General features: G+C 30.4%; 5 protein-coding genes across 5 annotated transcripts in view; 1 reads left to right on the forward strand and 4 right to left on the reverse strand.

Annotated features, from left to right (window-relative positions):
- Nucleotides 1–5,424, reverse strand: part of LOC123293746 (RNA helicase aquarius) — a 95,707-nt gene extending 90,283 nt beyond the window's left edge. The window contains exons 1-6 of the mRNA XM_044874647.1: nucleotides 5,284–5,424; nucleotides 5,094–5,194; nucleotides 3,894–4,047; nucleotides 3,636–3,794; nucleotides 2,683–2,916; nucleotides 2,466–2,624 (exon numbers count right to left, since the gene is read on the reverse strand). Of these exons, the coding sequence (XP_044730582.1) occupies nucleotides 2,466–2,624; nucleotides 2,683–2,916; nucleotides 3,636–3,794; nucleotides 3,894–4,047; nucleotides 5,094–5,194; nucleotides 5,284–5,361 (885 nt within the window). The 5' untranslated portion in view covers nucleotides 5,362–5,424. The remainder of the gene's footprint in view (nucleotides 1–2,465; nucleotides 2,625–2,682; nucleotides 2,917–3,635; nucleotides 3,795–3,893; nucleotides 4,048–5,093; nucleotides 5,195–5,283) is intronic.
- A 2,010-nt stretch (nucleotides 5,425–7,434) lies between these two features.
- Nucleotides 7,435–10,359, reverse strand: LOC123292989 (zinc finger protein 85-like). The gene is made up of 2 exons (XM_044873704.1): nucleotides 8,219–10,359; nucleotides 7,435–7,444 (listed from the first exon to the last, which is right to left on the reverse strand). Exons 1-2 carry the CDS (start codon nucleotides 10,357–10,359, stop codon nucleotides 7,435–7,437), a joined length of 2,151 nt encoding a protein of 716 aa, XP_044729639.1.
- A 413-nt stretch (nucleotides 10,360–10,772) lies between these two features.
- Nucleotides 10,773–15,592, forward strand: LOC123292990 (zinc finger protein 2 homolog). The gene is made up of 3 exons (XM_044873705.1): nucleotides 10,773–10,794; nucleotides 11,959–14,082; nucleotides 15,522–15,592. Exons 1-3 carry the CDS (start codon nucleotides 10,773–10,775, stop codon nucleotides 15,590–15,592), a joined length of 2,217 nt encoding a protein of 738 aa, XP_044729640.1.
- A 275-nt stretch (nucleotides 15,593–15,867) lies between these two features.
- Nucleotides 15,868–17,874, reverse strand: LOC123292991 (zinc finger protein 182-like). The gene is made up of 2 exons (XM_044873706.1): nucleotides 16,504–17,874; nucleotides 15,868–16,389 (listed from the first exon to the last, which is right to left on the reverse strand). Exons 1-2 carry the CDS (start codon nucleotides 17,872–17,874, stop codon nucleotides 15,868–15,870), a joined length of 1,893 nt encoding a protein of 630 aa, XP_044729641.1.
- Nucleotides 17,875–19,483: 1,609 nt separating this feature from the next.
- Nucleotides 19,484–21,460, reverse strand: LOC123292992 (zinc finger protein 883-like). The gene is made up of 3 exons (XM_044873707.1): nucleotides 20,482–21,460; nucleotides 20,290–20,421; nucleotides 19,484–20,244 (listed from the first exon to the last, which is right to left on the reverse strand). Exons 1-3 carry the CDS (start codon nucleotides 21,458–21,460, stop codon nucleotides 19,484–19,486), a joined length of 1,872 nt encoding a protein of 623 aa, XP_044729642.1.
- Between the last annotated feature and the right edge of the window lie 93 nt (nucleotides 21,461–21,553).

Here is a 21,553-nt window from a genome sequence, read left to right on the forward strand (position 1 = left end):
TTTCAGATTTTTCGGTAATGGAGATTTATAAGTTTTAAGTTAATACATAACAATTTGTGAGCGCTTCATTTAATAGTTAACATTAACATTCGCATTAGCACACGTATTCATGAATGTACAAAATACAACATTCGTTCCATCACTAGTAACTACATACTTATGTTCAAAAAACGCGAAGGCAGATGTTATATTAAAATATAATACTCGTTATTTTATGATTGATCAATTTTGGTCAGTATAAGCATTTTTAGAGTTCAACGAAATTTAATAAAATCATGGTCGTAGTAATAAAATTCAATTAACATTTTTATATTAGCCATACCGTTGATATAGGTTCAAATTGACAATCTTTGAAATATTTCATTTAATAGAAAACCGCTTCACGTACTACAATATTTAAAATAAAGTTTTGCATTTTTTATTGTAATTACATTTTGTTTAAGGCTGTTGTCTAGCTATGAACGTAGTGTGAGGATATTCTCTATAAAATATTTTATACATATTAAGGTTATTGCCACCCTCGAAGAGGCAAAGTGTCAGAAAATTATAATATTTTTTGTACATATTAAGGATATTATAGTATGAATTTTTAACTCTAGAAAAAAACTAGATTTAAGAGTTTTCAAAAAAACCAAAATTATTGATAGTTTCATTACTGAGATATAATTACTCAAAGTAAATGAATTTTATTGTTGAACAGAACCGACCATAGAGTGTATGTAAGTAGTTGAAGAGAGAAGAGAGACTTTTTACGACAATACACTTTATTTTTTACGATAATATCTGCGCCTTATACAACAGCCTTAAATTTTAAAATTTATTATTTAATTCAGAATTATACTAAAAAAGCTATTTATATAATTAATTTAATAATAAATATATATAATTTTTTTAAATGGCTGACGAAATTTAAACATGTTATGTGTGATTCAAACCTTAGAAATTTAAAATTTAATTTAATTTAAAAATAAATTTATAACAAAAACTGTATAATCACATCAAAGCCAAAATTGATATAAACTGGCTACAAAAAGTAGCCTTTTAAGTATTTATTAGAATTGTTTCATTTAGATAATGTTTGTCAAAATGTGTCTTATTTAAAAAAAGCTCAATTTTGTTAATAATTAAACACTTCTTTTAGCTGTTTATTAAAAACATTGTTTAAAACACTTTAAAAAATTTTATAAAGCAACAATTTCCATGACAAGTGTATGTAGTTAAGTTAATACACTAAAATTGACTATTTAAGCTAAATTTGCAAAAAATACAATCCGAAAGAAAACGAATATATAAATACAATCCGAAAGAAAACGAATATAAAAATAACGAAATTTTATTACTACCGGTTTTTAATAATCAGCACATATTTCGCACCAATATTATTAATCGATAAAAACTACAAGTAATTTTTCAACACTTTCCCAAATGCACTCTTGAGTTTTGGTATTCAATAAAAAATCCTCTTAATAAATCCCTAATTGCTTATCAATTATATATCAATTTTTCTAAAATCGTTTTCGTATCGTCTTCAACTATATCTATAATAAAGTTTAAAAATTTGGCTGTTTTATACATACTTTTAAGTGTTCAAATTTATACGAATAAAATATTAACATTTTATTTAAATATTTAAAAAAAATTCCCACAAGTGCATTCCACTAGATTTTTAAGAAATGTTATCTCTCAATATTCCACCCACAAATTGCCTTAAATTATTGATTATACAAGAATTTTGTACTTATACGCGTATTTTGTACTTAATATAAACATATTTAAAATTAAAAATAAAAAGTTTAAACATATATTTTAGTTTTTAATTTACTACCAAAAATTTCCAATAATAGTGCAGGCAGAGAATTTTCATTAAAAAAAATTAACACCTCCGGCTTTTCTCCGGATAATTAGTACAATTTGCAAAAATGCAAGAATAAGTACTGCAGAAAAGCAGCGTACAATTATTTTAATAAGAAACGTTTTCTTCGTTAAGCTACAATCTCTGCATAATGAACAACGGGAATTTACAAACTATATGTCTAGTGTTGTATCGATCACCTGTTACAGTTTGTAAATTCCCGTTTTTCTATGCGTTTCCACGGTCTCATCAATCATCTGCGAGTTTTATAACAACTCTCGATAAAGAAAATTATTTTTTTTAAATTATTGTTTCGTTACCGATCGCGCAAGGCTTTTTCGAAGCACGTATTTTGTGCTGAAACTTTATATTATTTTGCGAAGTAAATTTTTGTACAAATATCATAAAGAGTTACAATCTGAGCCTCGAATGGATTTCCTGCAAGTCATACAAGCCGAGAAAATAAATGATGAAAAACGCAAGATTTTTTCGCAATAAAACCGTGTTTTCTCGTAAAGTTTTAATTTTTTTTTCAATACAGGTTAATTTTTTTGAATACTGAGGCATTTTGTGCCGCAGATACAGCATTATAAACAAAAATTCAAACACTCACCTGACTGAAAAGATGACCTTCAGGTCGTGTAGTTAATGGAGCCAATTGACATCGTACCACTACATGACAATCATCCAGAACAGTGTTAAAGAATCTTCTAGTTGGTAATAATGCTTCCAAATCGATTATTAATTCAAGAAATCGTTCACAATATCGTACCTAGACAAAGATATCATTATGGATTTCTAAAGTTTATAAAAGTGGTAAAAAATCTTACCTTATCCTCCGATATATCACCTTCTGCAGGTATACTTTCTAATATTTTTATAAAATTTAACATTAAACGATGTAAAAACATTCGTTCCCATGTTAAACGTTCAATTTGATCAGGATTGTCTTTTTTCTTAATTGCACGCCAATATTTACGCCATTTTGGATACGATTTAAATTCTTGTTCACGTCTGGCTGGTTGTAAAGAAATCCACATTGATAACGACACTAATCTTTTAACCTATAAACACGAAATTCGATCGATCAAACAAACTGAGAACGAAATTGAATTAAAACTAAGTAATAACTTTACTAAAAAATACATATTTTTAGCTTCCAATCTTTTGAACCAAAAAAAGGGGTCTCGCAAATGGGTCCATAGCAAATAAACCAAAGGTTTCTCTGTGCCCTACTTGAGAGCAACCTATCACCCGCAGGCGAGACGTCTCGGGGTAAAAGATGCTATTTTAAGCATATGAATTTAAAGGATTCTGTTGATGCCAGATACCACGCAAAAAGTCCACAGATTCTTTGCTGGCATTTATCCCAGGATTCATAGATTCAAGATTTGAGACCCAAACTTACTAAACCTGACGTCCTGCAGACTTCTGCAGGAACAAATGTATGTATGGAGGTTTCATCGTCCTGCTTACAAGCCCTACAAGGGAGATCATCATAGATCCTCATGTTATGAAGGTAGTAGGTGGTGTTCAATTGATAGTGCCCTGTTAAGATCCCATCACTTTGCTCTAGTGAGTGGTCACAGGATAATAAATTGTATTTTGTGCGCCATGTTTAGCCAAAAACTTTCGTCATTTAAAAAGAAGAAAATGTATAAACACTGATTATGATCTCCTTACTTGTAAACATTTATTTCTAGTCTTATACAGATTTTCTCCTTTTAATTCTTGCATCTCATTGAAAAAACAATTTTTGCTGATTTAAAATCAAACAATTTACCTGATCTCGACATATTGTAACTTCCATACTATTAAAACAATGATTTAAAAATACAAGTAACGCTGTCTTTTCTTTTAACGAACATCCATTCTCTTTTAAGCATAACGCTAAAACATTTTGGAAAAAATCTCCAAAGCATTCGGGTTTTTTAATGATTGCCTGTAAGAAATATAAATTATTAAGGGTCCATTATTTGTACAAATACTTGAAAATCTTTTGTGCAATTAAATAATATTAAACATGAAAACAAATTTTTACCTGCCATGCTTGAACCCGTTCACGAAATTTTTCATTTAGCATTACCACAATGGACATAAGATGTGCTTGTGAACTTTCGGAAGTAAAATTTGGCCACAAATAGTTTTCTAAATACTGACTGAATTCTAATACCATAATACGTCGTATTGCGAAACTGAAAAGAAATATTTAAATTTTACGATTGACCTACTTCAATTAAATTAGTTGGGAAATTATTTAAAAAATAAGCTCAAAATCGAAAAAATTAACGTTAAATTTTTATCTACGACCATTCAAATCAAATTATAATCGGTGTGGCTATACGGTCTATTTAGACGCGGTATGAAATTATTTTTGCCCTTTTATACCGTGGGGCCCTTATACCGTGCACGGTATACTCTTTATGCCATCGAGCCCTTATACCGTGTGCGGTATAGTCTCGTCCACGGTATACACAATATAGATTGGAAGGCTTATTTGAAGCAAATGAAATATACCGTGTGCGGTATAGTCTCGTCCACGGTATACATTATACAGATGGGAAAGCGTATTCTACAGAAATGTAACATACCGTGTGCGGTATACTCTCGTCCACGGTATACATTATACAGATGGGAAAGCGTATTCTACAGAAATGTAACATACCGTGTGCGGTATACTCTCGTCCACGGTATACATTATACAGATGGGAAAGCTTATTCTACAGAAATGTAACATACCGTGTACGGTATACTCTCGTCCACGGTATACATTATACAGATGGGAAAGCGTATTCTACAGAAATGTAACATACCGTGTGCGGTATACTCTCGTCCACGGTATACATTATACAGATGGGAAAGCGTATTCTACAAAAATGTAACATACCGTGTGCGGTATACTCTCGTCCACGGTATACATTATACAGATGGGAAAGCGTATTCTACAGAAATGTAACATACCGTGTGCGGTATACTCTCGTCCACGGTATACACAATACAGATGGGAAAGCGTATATGTGCGGATAGCCACTTCGTAAAAAAATATTTAAAAAAAAGAAAACACGTATTCTATTAACTATCACAAGTTTCACCAAAGGTAGATAATTAAAGCTCTTCTTAGCTTTTTCGATGTCCAATTCCAGAAAACTTTAAATGATATTTAAGCCTCCAGAATATTTTTTTAAAAAAGTAAACAAAGATATTCAAGATAAAAAGGATATTATTAACTTCAAATACTCACTTATACGCAACGATTTCTTGAAGATATATATCCTCGATAACTTTTGCATTGAAAGGTTTATGATTATCCTTTGAATGTGGAGCCCAATATTCTTCAGCAAGCTAAACGTAAAAATTTAAAAGATTATTCCAAGAAAATTTTTATAGGTTAGTGTAATTTACGTTTAAGTATTTCAATATATTTTGTATACCTGTGTTATGATATCTGCATTAATTTGTTCAACAGTCGGAGTAATAAGTTTAGTATTTACACTAACACTTGTTGCCATTTTAATAATCAATGTTTAATAAAATGTTTATAGAACACATCAAAACATTTCAAATCTTTCAAACCCGGTGATAAAAGTAATTTTACATGCTTCAAACTCTGTTGGCGGTTTGTAGTATTATTTTGATTTACAGAAATGACATTCCCTACAGAGCGTTTCAAAAATGGTGTATTAAACCAAATAATACTGCTATTTTGTATTCCTTGATTAAACCAAAAGAAAAAGTTTAAGATTAAAAAATTTGTCTTAATAAAAAAATAAACAACTATTGTTTGAAAAATTTTATCGTAAACATCATTGTTTACTTGTGAAGGTGCAAATTAGGACATAATTGGTGTCCATTCAGGTGTCCATTTTCTCCAAAACTATATAGAGTAAGAGCTTGCAGTGCCTGATAGACATACGTTAAAGAATGAAAGCTGAAATTTTTTTGCGTATCCTCACTTTTGTAGGGAACAATGTTTGGGGGTTACAAACCTTGACTAACGGTGCCTTCGGTAGGTATCAGGTAATCAAGGGGCGCAGTAAAATATCTCTCTCGCGTTAAATTATAAAAGCTGAAATTTACACAGAGTGTTCAAATGACCATTCTAAGTGAATATTTAAAAGGCCAGACCTATTCGAAGGGTCTAACACTCCCGTTAAATGCAGAAAAAACACAATCTACATTTTCTTCCATGATTATGACCTTATTAAACTGCAATTTTACTTATTTTAATAAATATACAATCTAATTCACTTAACTTAACAGCTGGCCTTTATTCACTCTAAAAGGGTGTTCAACCTTTCGAATATGTCTGGTTATTTAAAAATTATTGTATTTTCTTTAATTATAAAATTTTAACTGCGTAAATACTCTCTTAAATGCTTTCATGTACCTAAGCAATGCTTTCTCAGTGCATTTAACCTTCTACCGCGTCTGGGGACTGTTAGTCCCTTCGGATAGGTCTGGCCTTATCAATATTGACTAAGAATGGTCATTTGAACACTATGTGTAAATTTCAGCTTTTATAATTTAACGTGAGAGAGCTCAGGTACTGCGCCCCTAGATTACCTGATACCTACCGAAGACACCGTTAGTCAAGGTTTGCAACCCCCAAACATTGTTCCCTACACCAGTGAGAATACGCATAAAAATTTTCAGCTTTTATACTGTAACGTATGTCTGGCAGGGGCTGGTTCTTAGTCCAATATAACATATAGGGAGTTTGAAAGTAATATTTGCAGGTAGCGTCAACTAGTATACTTCAGACTACAGAGATTTTTTTTTGTATTAAATTACAGGAATTATTTTTTTATTTAAATAGGTTCAGTACCACATACTGAATGTAAATGTAAAAAATCGTTACAAAAATAGGCGGGGGAAGCGCCTCTATTTTAAGGAAAACCATTTTAGGCTATATTTCCATAACCGCGCACTTGAGACCAAAAATGGTAATAACCTTTAATGTAGATAATTAAATTACCTACCTTTTTTGTAAACTAATTTTTTTTGTATCACCAACCGTTTATTACTTATACAACTATGACGATTTACTTATTGCGTATTTGACCGATATGTCTTCTAATACAACAAAATGATAATACCGCTTTGAAAAAATCGAAAATTTTTTTGTTTTTTTGCTTAGGAATTTCATTAAACTAAATTTATATGTTATATTTGACCCAAAAATCGAGTCCATTCGACGATTGGATGTATGGCTTTTGAGGAATCATCCGAAATCCGATATAATCGATATTTCGGAAATCATTCGCCAAATCATTAAATATACCACATTTTTGCGTTTTTAGGGTCAAAATAACCATATATACGGAGTTTTTTCGAAATCAGAAACCCAAATTTTTTCTCGATTTTTTGCAAAAAATAAACCTTTTGAAAAAATCGAAAATTATTTTTCGTTTAGGAATTTTATTAAACTAAGTTTATAAGGTAAATATGACCTAAAAATTTCTAAAATCGAGTTCAGTTGACGATTGGACGCATAGCCTGTGAAAAATCATCTGAAATCGACTCGGTATAAGCGATATCTCAGAAATCATTCGTCATTCGTAAAAAAAATCTGGTCTATTGGATCATTGGACGCTAATTAGGAGAAAATACAAATATTTGAAAAACAAATTGGGAGTTTTATCCATCCCCTTAGAAAATTTTAAAATAACCTTAAATAAAAACTTACATTCGCCCCGTTCTACACTTTCACACATTTACACAAGTACATGCCAACGTAACGTTGAAGCTCTCGCAGTTTCTTACTATTTCCCCTCCCTCTTCTCCACGGTCTTACCGCTGTTGCGCGCTTCTAATTGGCTTATTATTTTCATTAATAGATAATTATCCGTGCATTATTTAAAAAAATGGAAGAAGACTTTGCGTAGAATTTTTTTTTCTTCCTTATGCAACCAACGTGTCCGTTACTTCTGAGACACCCTATATATGCACACGAAATTTCAGCTCCTTCGGACACTGAAAAGTGGGTCAAATTTAACTTGCAAAATTTCAGGGCATACATATATATGAAGTTAAAAAAAGCTAGTAATAAAATAGTATAATAAATATTTAATTTGTAAAATAAAAACTATTACAATTTTTTTTCGGATATTCCTTAATAACAATTTACAATAATTGAAAAATAACTTTCAATATTTATTTTGAAAAGATAAATTTATACCTTTTTTTAACAAATTTTTACTCTTTTTCAAAAACGTTTTTACAGCTTTATCAATATGAGATTTCTTATGATTAGCCAAATGATTTGGCCTTCCAAATTCTTTACTACAAATATCACATGTATAAATCTGTACTGGTTTTTCTCGAGTATGAAGTTTTTTATGTTTTACTAAATAATTTTGTCTCGGAAATCTTTTATTACAAATATCACATGAAAATTCTTTTTCACCATTATGTATAATTCGTTCATGTTCCACTAAACTCGATTTATAACCAAATGTTTTACCACAAACAGTACATGAATAAGGTCTCTCTTTAGTATGCGTGATTTTATGTCTATTCAAGTTCAGTTTCTTGTTAAATGATTTTGCACAAATTTCACATGTAAATGGTTTCTCACCAGAATGAATCCGTCTATGATCAACTAAATTGCAACGATTTCTAAACGTTTTACCACAAAAATCACATGTATACGGTTTTTCCCCGGTATGTATTCGCTTATGGCGTTGAAGATCGAGCATTTTTGAAAATCCTCGTCCACATTCTTCACATAAGTGAGGTTTTTTGCCAGTATGAATACCTTTATGTGCAGTTAAACTTCTATTACTGGTAAATGATTTATCACAAAGATCACAAGCGAATGGCCTGTCTCCAGCATGCATTCTTTTGTGCTCGACTAAACTCCGATTGATTGTAAATGCTTTATCGCAAATATCACAAGCGAAAGGTTTGTGTCCAGTATGAATTCTTTCATGTTCAATTAAATTTCTACGGAATCTAAATACTTTATCGCACATTTCACAAGCAAAACTTTTTTCTTTAATATGAATATGTCTTTTATGCCTACGTAAATTTCTTTTTTTAGCAAATGTTTTCTCACACACATCACATGTAAAAGGTTTTTCCTCAACGTCTTTTTGTTCGCTTTCTTTTATTTCTTCTTTTATCTCTTCTTGTTCTTCAATTTTAATATTTTCATCTTTAATTATTAAATCTATTTCTAATTTTTGTTCAGGTTTTATATCTTCGAAAGAATGATCAGAGGCATGAGAATTTGCAGGGGATGGAATGAACGATGGATCTGCATCGAAATCCTCTCCGCTACTCTCACTACTATCGCAAACATATGAAAATGTTTTTTTCTTGGTACGAGTTCGCTTTGTTTCAGGTACAACAGTTTCTTTGAAAACTTCCTCTTTAATTTTGATATCAGAATTAAATTGTTGCTCATTTTCAATATTTTCATCTTTGATTGTAGATTCTGCATCTATTTGTTGCTCACTTTTTATACTTTCAACAGAATGGACAGTGGTGTCAATTGAAGGGCGTAAATTGTCTGGATGTGGAATAAATGAGCTAGATGGGTTTGTTGCAGCTGGGACTGCTTGTATAGGTTCAGTCTTTTCTGCAGTATTGCTAACACCACTAGCATATGAAAATGGATTCACTTCAGTATTAATTTGCCTGCTTTCAATTAACTTCTGGTTAAATGTCTTATCATACACATCATATGGAAATCGTAAATCCACTCCAGTTTGCTGTCCTTGATTTGTTAATAAATTATAGTTGTTGGTAAATGTTTTATCACAAATATCATAAGGAAAACGTAAATCCAATCCAGTTTGAATACGTTTATTTCCAAGTAAATTCATGTGATTAGTAAATATTCTATCACGATCTTCATTTGGAACAGGTTCTTCTCCATGAGCGTTCCGTTTATGTTTTACTAAAAGAGGTCGAGTCACAAATGATTTATCGCATGTATTACATGCAAAAGGTCTTTCTCCAGTATGAACAATTCGTTGATGTTTAATTAAATTACATTTCTGAGTATATGATTTATCACACGCATCACAATGAAAATCTTTCCCAAGTTTTTCTCCCTTATGAAGGATCCGTTGATGTTTGGCAAGATTACCTTTTTGAGTAAATGATTTTCCACAAACATCACATGTGTAAGGTTTCTCGCCAGTATGTTTTCGTTTATGTTTTACTAAATCGTTATGAGTGGTAAATGTTTTATCACATGCATCACAAGCATACGGTTTTTCTCCTGTATGAATTCGTTTATGATCAACTAAATTATTTTTGTATCTAAATGCTTTGCCACAAAAATCACACAAAAAACTTTTTTCACCAGTATGAGTCCGTTTATGGGAAACTAAATGGTGTAATTGGTTAAATGTCTTATAACAAACATCACATGAAAAAGGTTTTTCATCTAGTATTTCTTTCTTAATTTTGGATTCTGTATGTGATTTATGGTTGATTTTTAAGTTTTCATTTTTCATTAACAGATTACTTATACCATGAATTGAATAACTTGACATTTTACTTTTGAAGTTTTAGTTGACTTCAAAGCGTCAAAGGTTCACAAACTAACATTAGCATCTGTCTCTTTTACAATTTATGAGAAATTATATTATACATAAAAATATGTTCTTTAGTACCCTAATGTGTACACACACTATTTACATTGAGTGTAGATTAAGAGAGATAGTCATTTTATACTAGCTAGTTGTTTTATACATTAAAAACGGCACCATCATTTCTACTTACACTCAGTGTACTACACTGAAACAAAAATATCCAATTATTTATGTTACGGTTATTATGTATAATTAGACATTTGGAGTTAATAAGACAGTATGCAGCATGGATATAGGAATATTTTTAAAGGGAGGCAGGGTATCATTGTGCCTACTTTTTATTGACTAGGCGCATGCTGAAAGTATGCTCAAATATGCTTGCATTAGAAAATATATGTATTTAATACTTAATCAAAGTTGGGTTGAGTTTGCATAAATTGGCCTTTTTTTAATAGCTCGGGCAACGGAGGTGTTTTTCATATAAAAACCCGGTGGCTAATTCAAACGGTTTGTATTCAGTGTATTACCGTGTATCTTTATTATCTTTATCTATTAAATAATTAAATTATTAATAATAGCCATAACATATATACTAATATTTTATATATACAACAGACTTGTAACAAAAAATAGACTGGTAGGGCATAAAATGTCCACTAAAAATTTAAATAGTTGTGTTTAGTCGAGGTGATGACATCGCTTGTGGAAACTAAGTCAACTTTTTCGGTGGTTTAAGTTTCGGTAGTATGCATACATAATATAGTTTATGTTCTTCATTGAGCATTCAGTTGTTGTTTGTATCCTGGCAGAAAATAAAAATATGACATTTAGCTCTCACACTGTGCAAATTATCATTTTTATCAGTAGTCTTTCTGATCACCACCGAATAATCACGTTCGCTAAGCACAATTAACATGATTAATATGGGCCTCTTATTAAAACGCTTGGGTTAATAGCAATTACGCTCTATTTTTATCACTTTAATGTTAGGTATTTTAATTATTTTTATATTTACACCCGTTTCTTAAGATACACACTGACGTATTGATTGTTAAGAAACATTTAAAAACAAAAAAGTAAACTGCAAACAATCAAATTATAGAGCGCACATATTTTATATTATAGGTCTGTGGGTGAAACCCAAATATTTATACGACCTGTATGAAATTTACATGTAAATGTCAGCTGTCCAGTAAACTTAATAAAACAGCCGTAAAAAACCAAATAAAACTATTTATTCAAACATTAAGGTAAATTTTTTACGATAAATTATCGTTTTTTACATCTGTAAAACATAAACAAATATGTAATTTCCGTAATATCTACAGCGAAATATATATATTTCATGTGAAATTTTGTAAACTAAACAAAAAATTAATATGTCTAGCTATTCATTTAATGATATAAATAATACGCTACTCAAAGATGAAAACTTAAAAAATCTACACCAATTAAATCCAGAATTTCTAATTAAGAATGAAATATTAGAAGAAAAATCAAAAGAAAAACCTTTTTCATGTGATATTTGTGATAAAACATTTAATCAATTTCACCATTTAGTTTCTCATAAACGAATTCATACCGGTGAAAAGAGTTTTTTATGTGATTTTTGTGGTAAAGCATTTCGATATCAAAATAATTTAGTGGAACATAAACGAATTCATACAGGAGAAAAACCATATACGTGCGATGTCTGTCATAAACCATTTACCACTCATAACGATTTAGTTAAACATAAACGAAAACATACTGGCGAGAAACCTTACACATGTGATGTTTGTGCGAAATCATTCACACAAAAAGGTAATTTAATTAGGCATCAACGAATTCATACCGGAGAGAGACCATTTTCCTGTAATATATGCGAGAAATCATTCTCAACACAACATGTTTTAGTCAGACATAGACGGCTTCATACTGGAGAAGAACATGTTCAAAGTGAAGTTCGTGATAAAACATTCGTTAGTCATATTAATTTACTAGAAAATCAACGGCTTCAATCTGGAGTGGATTTACGTTTTCCATATGATTTACCATTTAACCAGAAACAACATTTAATTGAAAATAGACAAATTCCGACTGGAATAAATTCCTTTGCATATATTGGTAGTACGAGCACTAGCGGGGAAAAGTCTGAGACTACGCAAGTTGAATTACCAAGTTCTTACATTTCAGTTCCTGAAAATTCACGACCCACTTTTAGCTCATTTATTCCACCGCCTGATAATTCACATCCTTCAGTTGATACCACTATCCATTCTGTTGAAAGCGTAAAAAGGGAGCAACAAATAAATACAGAATCTATAATCAAAGATGAAAATATTAAAATAGAGCAACAATTTAATTCAGATGTTAAAATTAAAGAGGAAGTTTTAAAAGAAAATGTTGTACCTGAACATAAAGAAAGTCATACTAAGAACAGATCTTTTTCGTATGATGTTTTCGATAGTTGTAGCGAAGGGGATATGGATCCAGGTCCATCAAGTCCATTCATTGCATCTCCCGATAATTCTCATGCCTCTGCCCAATCTTTCGAAGATACAAAAACTGATCAAAAATTCGAATTAACAGTTAAGGATGAAGATATTACAATTGAAGATAATTTTGAAAGTGAGGGACAAAAAGATGTCGAAGAAAAATCTTACTCCTGTGATGTGTGTGAGAAAACGTTTATCAAACGTAGAAATTTACGTAGGCATAAACGACTTATTCATAATAAAAATAAAACTTTTCCATGTGATGATTGCGATAAAGTATTTAAAAAAGAAAGAGATTTGATTATTCATGAGCGGGATCATACTGGAGAAACATGTTTTTCATGCGCTGAATGTGGGAAAACATTTACGAATACAAAAAATTTACGTAGACATCAAAAACTGCATAGAGGAGAAAAAAGATTTGCATGTGATGTTTGCGATAGAGCATTTACATTCCATAGGAATTTGATTGAACATAAACGAATTCATACTGGAGATAAACCTTTTGCTTGTGATATTTGTGAAAAAACATTTACGATCAATCGAAGTTTAGTCGAGCATAAACGAATGCATGCTGGAGACAGGCCATTCGCTTGTGATCTTTGTGATAAAGCATTTACCAGTAATAGAAGTTTAACTGCACATAAAGGTATTCATACTGGCAAAAAACCTCACTTATGTGAAGAATGTGGACGAGGATTTTCCAAAATGCTCGATCTACAACGCCATAAACGAATACATACCGGGGAAAGACCATTTACATGCGATTATTGTGGTAAGACCTTTATAAATCGTTGCAATTTAGTAGAACATAGACGAATTCATACGGGTGAGAAACCATTTACATGTACAGTTTGTTCGAAATCATTTACACAACAGCGAAGTTTAAATATACACAGGGTAACACATACCAAGGAGAGAGCTTTTGCATGTACTGTTTGTGATAAAACATTTGGTTATAAATCCAGTTTAGTGGAACATGAACGAATTATACATAATGGTGAAAAACGTTTTACATGTGATATTTGTAATAAAAAATTCCCTAGACAAAATTATTTGGTTAAACATCGAAGAATACATACTCGAGAACCAGAAATACAGTTACATTCATGCGATATTTGTTTTAAACAATTTTCACGACCAAATCATTTGGCTAATCATAAGAAATCTCACATTGAAAAAGCTGTAAAAACATTTTTGAAAAAAGGTGTAAATATTTTTTCGAAATAAAAATTTGAAATTTTATTTTATATTTTCAGTTATGTTTAAATAAAATTTTTATTGTTTTTAATTTTTACTAAGTCTTTCAATATCTATATAATTTCCAAAATGTATTTTTACATAGTTCACATAAGATTTAATAACTATCCAACTTATCGTAGAATTGTACAAGCAGGACTCGATCTAAGGGGGGAGTAAGTCAGCTAAATGCCAAGAACGGCAATAATGACGGGCGACAAAATTAAAGACATCTTGGAGAGAAAACTTTTATAACAAGTGAAAAAGTGTTGAATGTTAATTCTTGCATTATTTTTTTTTAAATTAGAAGAGTTCTAATTTAGAGGCCTTTCGGTCGCTATTTATTTGGTTTTAGAAAAAGTATTTTCTATAATTTCTTTTCGTTTTTCGATTATGTTTTACAAGATCTGCATTAATGTGCACCCTCACGGATAAAATAGTGATGTTTACGAAAAAATGTTTCAAACAAAAGAATTTTTTATAAGGAAAATTTTTAAGTTTAAACTTTTGTTCTATCTCTAACCGCTCGGTTTACAATATCATGACCTTGTTGCTTGATATCTCTTTTCGTTTTTTAGTTTTCGTGTTTACAGACAGACAACCGGAAATGGATTCTTTAGGTGAATTTATTAACACCTATACCAAAATTTTATTCGTAGCTTCAATATTTTTAAGCGTTACTAACTTGGTACTAAACTTAGTATACCTTGATATATATTATATTATAGGGTATAAAATTATATTATATGATAAGTTACCATACTTAGAATACCTTAATATTTAAAAAAAAAGAAGCTATTTTTGCAGCTTTAAGCCCTTAGATAGCAAATAGCAAAGAATTCAACTCTTTTGATATGTATTGATTTTTGAATTGAGACTACAAAGAAATTTTACCTTATGTTGTACTTTTCCTTCCGTTTCTATTTGACGGGTATATGAGTATTCGAAGTGCCTATTGCTATCCGCCATGAATATTCGTTTACATTACTGTTGTATAATATATTTCCGTGACTACAATTTAGACACGGATATCCGTGGATATACAGTTAAGAGTCACGGATTGAGAATTTCCTCTCGCGCGGGCTCACTGTGATTGACCCTGTCTCTAATGGGGCCGATTGTTTGGCTCTTGTGTTCACCCTGTGACCGTTAAAGGCACGGAAAAATCTTGTATACTCCATTCCTACAACGCGGTATTTTAGAAGAATCTCTAAAATATGATATAACCGGGTGTCCCAAACTTGCTCTGGTTGAGTGGAAGCCTTTTATTTTTCACTTGGAGCTTTTAACATACATTAATTCTCTCATAAACTTTCGTTAATTTATTCAGAAGCCCCAGTAGACTAACATATGTGAATATTATTCAATTCAAATAATATCATATTATCATCCCATTTTTGGTTTAAGGCCATGATTTATATGATGTTAATGTAAAAGGTGGCGAATATTACTTTTTCCCGAAGCGGCTAAATAGCTAGATCGAACCTGTGTAAAATACAGGTACAAAATAACATGTTAAAACTTTTTCTTCATAAATTCAATAAAATTTGGAGAACACAGGATATGTAAATAATTAAATATGTTAATTGTTAAATTTATTATTTTTAAAGCTTTTATTTAAAAAAATATATACAAATGTTAGTAGATTCGTATCTCGATAAATCGATTCGCGAAGTGATGTAAAAAGTGATGCTATTAACTCCTAAGGCTTCGACTAATAGAAATTCAACATATATTACTCATTACATATGAATCAATCATCGAATGGGTAACGATGTTTATTTACAATAGAAAAATTCTTTAATCCATGACGCCCTTTTAAATGTTTTATAAAATTTGAATCATTTGCAAAATAGTGATTACATTCGGTACAAGAATACGGTCGTTCCCCGGTATGTTGTCGTAAATGAACAGTCAAATGATATTTTGTTCGGAATTGCTTTTTGCAATAACTACACTCATATGGTAATTGTCCTGTATGTATTGTTGCGTGAACTCTTAATTGTGAGCGTAAACTAAATTTTCTTCCACAAACTTCACATCCGTGCTGCTTTTCTCCATGTTTCTTTTGATGCAATTTTAAGGCCGCTGTACTTTTAAATTCTTTTGGACACTGATCACAAGTGAACTTTATACCGTCTATATGACTACTTAAATGTTGTGTTAAACGATACTTATCTTTAAGAACTTTACCACATTGATCACAAATCACTTCTTCACTATTATGTCCTTGTTTTTGATGTTCCGTTAAAGTTTCAATATTCATAAATTTCCGCTTACAAATATCACATTTATGAATATATTTTTCTTCGGCAGAACGATGAGTTCTTAGATGTCGTTTTAATAAATATTCATTTTTACAAATTTTATCGCATTCATTACATTTTACTTCGCTAGAATTTACAGTTTCTAAATGTGTTAATGAATGTGCTATTAAATGTTGTTTTAAATAAAATTTACTACCGCATTCTTTACAAGAAAAACGTTTTACTCCCGTATGAGTAAGTGTATGTGCTAAGTACGAGTATTTATGTCGAAAGTGTTTTGAACACTTTTTGCACTCATAATTGGATCCAGTTTGAATGCCGTCATCAATATCATGTACCTTTTTCAAATGTTCATCGTATAACTCATTACTCTCAAATAATTCATCGCAAACTGTACAAATTAAATCATTGGTTGTGACGTCATGAGCCTTTTTTAAATGTTTTTGATAATAATGCACAGTTTCAAAACCTTTATCACATTTATTACATTTCCATTTCGGTTCTTGGTTATTATCTGATATTTCATCCTTAATCAACTCATCCACGGTATTAATTTTTTTCGATTTTGAGCAAACTCTTAGTTTATGAATTTCCTTATGTTGTTTTTTAGCAAAATTTTTGCCACATATTTCGCACTCAAATCTTTTGATTCCTAAATGCATATCACGATGTTCTTTGTAATTTTTAGCTTCATAGAACTGTTTTCCACAAGTTTCGCACGTGTAATTAAATGGATACTTTTTTGATTTTTTTACAATATCATGACTATAATAATGATCCTTAAATTCACTTAAATCTTTAAATAATGCTTGACACTCAACACAAACGTATTCCACTTTAGATTTATGTACTTCTTGAAAATGATCTTGCAAAGATTCAGCGTTTCGTAATCGTTTTTTACACTTATAACATCGCCAATGGATTTTACGTTGATTTTTCTTTAAATTACTATCTGAACTTTTTTGTAAGTTCTCATCGTTAGTTGTGTCAATATTTAATTTTTCTGTTTCTGATACTTCATTGCCTGGTTTCGCTATAGATGAATCAAAATCGGGTGTTTCATCTTTTAAATTTAAAAAGTGATCAATATCGTAATAATCGTCATTGTTATGATCGTCTATTTCAGTTTTAACATTGTCAGTGGCATCAGTTTCTTTATATTCTTCGAGATCTAAATTTATTTCATCACTGTTTTTATCCAGTATTTTGGATTGTTCTTCATCCTCTAACTTTATATCTAAATTTTTGGAATCTGAGAAAATATTACTTAACTTTTGTTGAGCTGTCTTTATTCCCGTAAGTAATTTATGAAAATTGGAAATAGTTTTGCAGCATAGTTTACAAGCTGTGTTTGGATATCCATCTTCTATTTTAATGTGTAAATGTTGCAAAATAAGTTTGTCTAATTGTTCGTTTTGTAAATCTTCTTTGCTTTTTATAGATGACAGTGGACATTTAACAGCACAAAGACGGCAAAATCTTTTTAATGTCATATTTTAAAAAAGAATTCAATAATTTTCAAGACATTACTTTTTTTTTTTTAATTGAAAACTTTCAAAATGTTTAAAACTTGTAAATAAATCAGAGCAGTATTTAAAAAAGTCAAATGTCAAATTTACATTAGTTCCATAGACTTATTTGAAAAACATAGACCGCCAAACGCTCCCGGAATGTATATCATTTAATGGCACACTAGAATTTTTTTAATGTAGCTCTCTGTATTATGTATTCTTTGGTAGCTCATTGCATTATCTTGTAGGCAATAGCTCACATTTCTGTGCCTGATAAAAAAATAAGCTCCCTAATGATCGAAAAAACGTTTCATACTGTTGGCAGAAATTTTCCCCCTTTCCCTCCTCCCAAACGCCCGGGAAAGGGCTTTCTTCTTTTATAGCTGGAAAATGACTGCTCTGCCATTTATATGTCATATGAGAGGCAATGTTCCACAGGAGTTCATGGTTCATGAATTTTTTTATGTGCTATATCCTAGAATAAATACTTTAAAAATTGAATATGAACACTATGCCCCTCCCCCCTAAATTTTAATTTGGTATATTTTGATATGTATCAACATCTAGAAATACCCCTCCGAGGAAGAAATCGTAACGATATTGTAAATTGGATTAATAAAAACGAATATTTTTAAAACTTTTATTTAAAAAATTATAGAAAAGTAAACACAGTTGTACTTCGATAAGTCGAATCTCAAGGGAGTTTCTCATGTTACAAATACAGAAATTGGGAAAAGTTTTAATACTGAAAACTAGTCGTCTACAACAAAATTTTACTTACCAATCACACAATAGAGGTGTCACTGTGAAAGTATACAAGAAAACGGAAAAATGGTATTCGACTTAAAGAAATTCAGCTATGTATAATACAGTACTAGATAGTATATCGTATAAATATAATAGGGTACTTTCGGTAGTGAATAATAAATAATAAAATTTGATAAAAATTACAATTTATGTAGAAATATACTTAAATATTCTGATTTTGAATCATAAAAGCACATTATTGTTTTATTATATTAAAATTAAAAGTCGTAATTTTTAATCTGTATATCACGTGAACTAAGAAATGAGCCGTCATGATCTTACATCATATAGGTAAAAATAATGAAGGTTAGGAAGAAGGAGAACGATCACTGTAGGAAATAGTGTCCCAGAAATACGGACAAAATAAGTAAGGTGCTGCGATCGCTAAATTGTCTCAATAAAAGCGGGCTGTTGTTAATTTTGTACATTCTGCAAGTAATTTCATCTACTTATACTCATAAACAGCTAACTTCGCAGATATTACTTACCGACGAATTTTCAGGGACTTTCCATGGCTTTCATAGTAATTGTAGGTTATGTTACCATCAACTTTATACATATATCAATTACATACACGACTGTTGTTTATGCCAATATTACGTCACCAAAATGGCTGACAGCGGTTTTGAAAGAATAAAAAAAGTTTAAAATTTAATTTTATGGCAAAAAAGCGTGCTTATTTTGCCGAAATATATTCTTTGTGGACTGTTATTAGGCAAATCAACATTTTGAAATACTTTTTCAAATATAGTAGAATACCCTATTAAAACCCAGTGGACATGTATCAATCATCAAATGGGTAACGACGTTTATTTACAACTGAAAAATTCTTTAATCCGTGACGGCCTTTTAAATGTTTTATAAAATTAGAATCACTCGCAAAATAGTGATTACATTCGGTACAAGAATACGGACGTTCCCCGGTATGTTGTCGTAAATGTACAGTTAAATAATATTTTCTACGAAATTGTTTTTTACAATAACTACACTCATATGGTAATTGTCCTGTATGTATTGTTGAATGAACTGTTAACTGTCCACGTAAACTAAATTTTTTTCCACAAACTTCACATTCGTAACTTTTTTCAGCATGTGTTTTTTTATGCGCTTTTAATGCTGTTAGACTTTTAAATTCTTTTGGACATTGATCACAAGTGAACTTTAAACCATCGATGTGACTACTTAAATGTTGTGATAAACGGTATTTGTCTTTAAAAACTTTACCACATTGATCACAAATTACTTCTTCATTGTCATGTCCTTGTTTTTGATGCTCTGCTAAAGATTTTGCATACATAAATTTTCGTTTACAAATATCGCATTTATGTACATATTTTTCATCTTCAGAGCGATGAGTATTTAAATGTCGTTTTAATAAATATTCATTTTTACAAATTTTATCACATTGATTGCATTTCACTTCGCTAGAATTTACAGTTTCTAAATGTGTTAACGAATGTGCTACTAAGTGTTGTTTCAAGTGAAATTTCCGTCCACAATTTTTACAAGTAAAACGTTTTACTCCCGTATGAGTAAGAGTATGTGCTAAATACAAATATTTATGTCGAAAATGTTTAAAACATTTTTTACACTCATAAGTAGATCCCGTTTGAATTCCATCTTCAATATCATGTACTCTTTTCAAATGTTCATCATATTTTTCATTATTCTCGAATAATTCATCACAAACCGAACAAATAAATTCATGATTGATATCATGAACTTTTTTCAAATGTTTTTGATAATTATGCGCAGTTTCAAAACTTTTATCACATTTATTACATTTCCATTTTGATTTTTCTTCATTGTCTGAATTTTCATCTTCATTATTCGATTCATCTTTTACCTTTGATAATTTCGAGCAAACTGTTAGTTTATGAATTTCTTTATGTTGTTTTTTAGCAAAATTTCTTCCACATATTTCACATTCAAATCGTTTAATTCCTAAATGCATATCACAATGACCCTTGTAATTTGTGGGATCATAAAATTGTTTCCCACAAGTTTCGCACGTGTAATTAAATCGATATGTTTTTGAATTTTTAACGACATCATGGCCATAATAATGATCCTTAAATTCTTTTAAATCTTTAAACAATGCTTGACATTCAATACAAACGTACTCTACTTTAGATTTATGTACTTCTTGAAAATGTTCTTCTAAAGAATCAGCGTTTCGTAGACGTTCATCACATTTGTAACACAGCCAATGAATTTTACGTATATTTTTCTTAACTGAACTTTTGTTTAAATTTTCATCATTACTTTTATCTGGATTTAATTTTTCTACTTTTGCATCCAATTCTTCATCAAAAGGTTGTGTTACAGACGAATCCGAATCATTTGTTTCATCGATAAAATTTAAAAAACTGTCTAAATTATCGGAATCGTTATGGTAATCTATTTCAGTTTTAACATTATTCGGTTTTGAATCACTATTGAAATTTGTACCTTCAATGTTTTTACTCAATATTTCTCTGACTTCTTCATCTTCTAATTTTATATCTAAATTTTTGTATTCTGAGTAAATATCATTTAACTTTTCTTGAGCAGCTTTTATTCCGGTAAGCAATTTATGAAAATTTGAAATTGTTTTGCAGCACTGTTCACAAGCTATATTCGGAAACCCTTCGTCTATTTTAATTTGTAAATATTTTAAAATAAGTTTGTCTAATTGTTCATTTCGTAAATTTTCTAGGGTATTTAGCGACGATAAAGGGTATCTAACAGCACAAAGACGACAGAATCTTTCTAATGTCATCTTTCAAAAATGATTGAAATCTTGTTTTCGACAACTCTGTTCTAAAGTAATCATTTGAAAACTTTCGAATTTATTTCGTTTAAAAAAAAGTGA

This window comes from Chrysoperla carnea, chromosome 2, assembly GCF_905475395.1.
Source record: "Chrysoperla carnea chromosome 2, inChrCarn1.1, whole genome shotgun sequence".
Taxonomy (NCBI): domain Eukaryota; kingdom Metazoa; phylum Arthropoda; class Insecta; order Neuroptera; family Chrysopidae; genus Chrysoperla; species Chrysoperla carnea.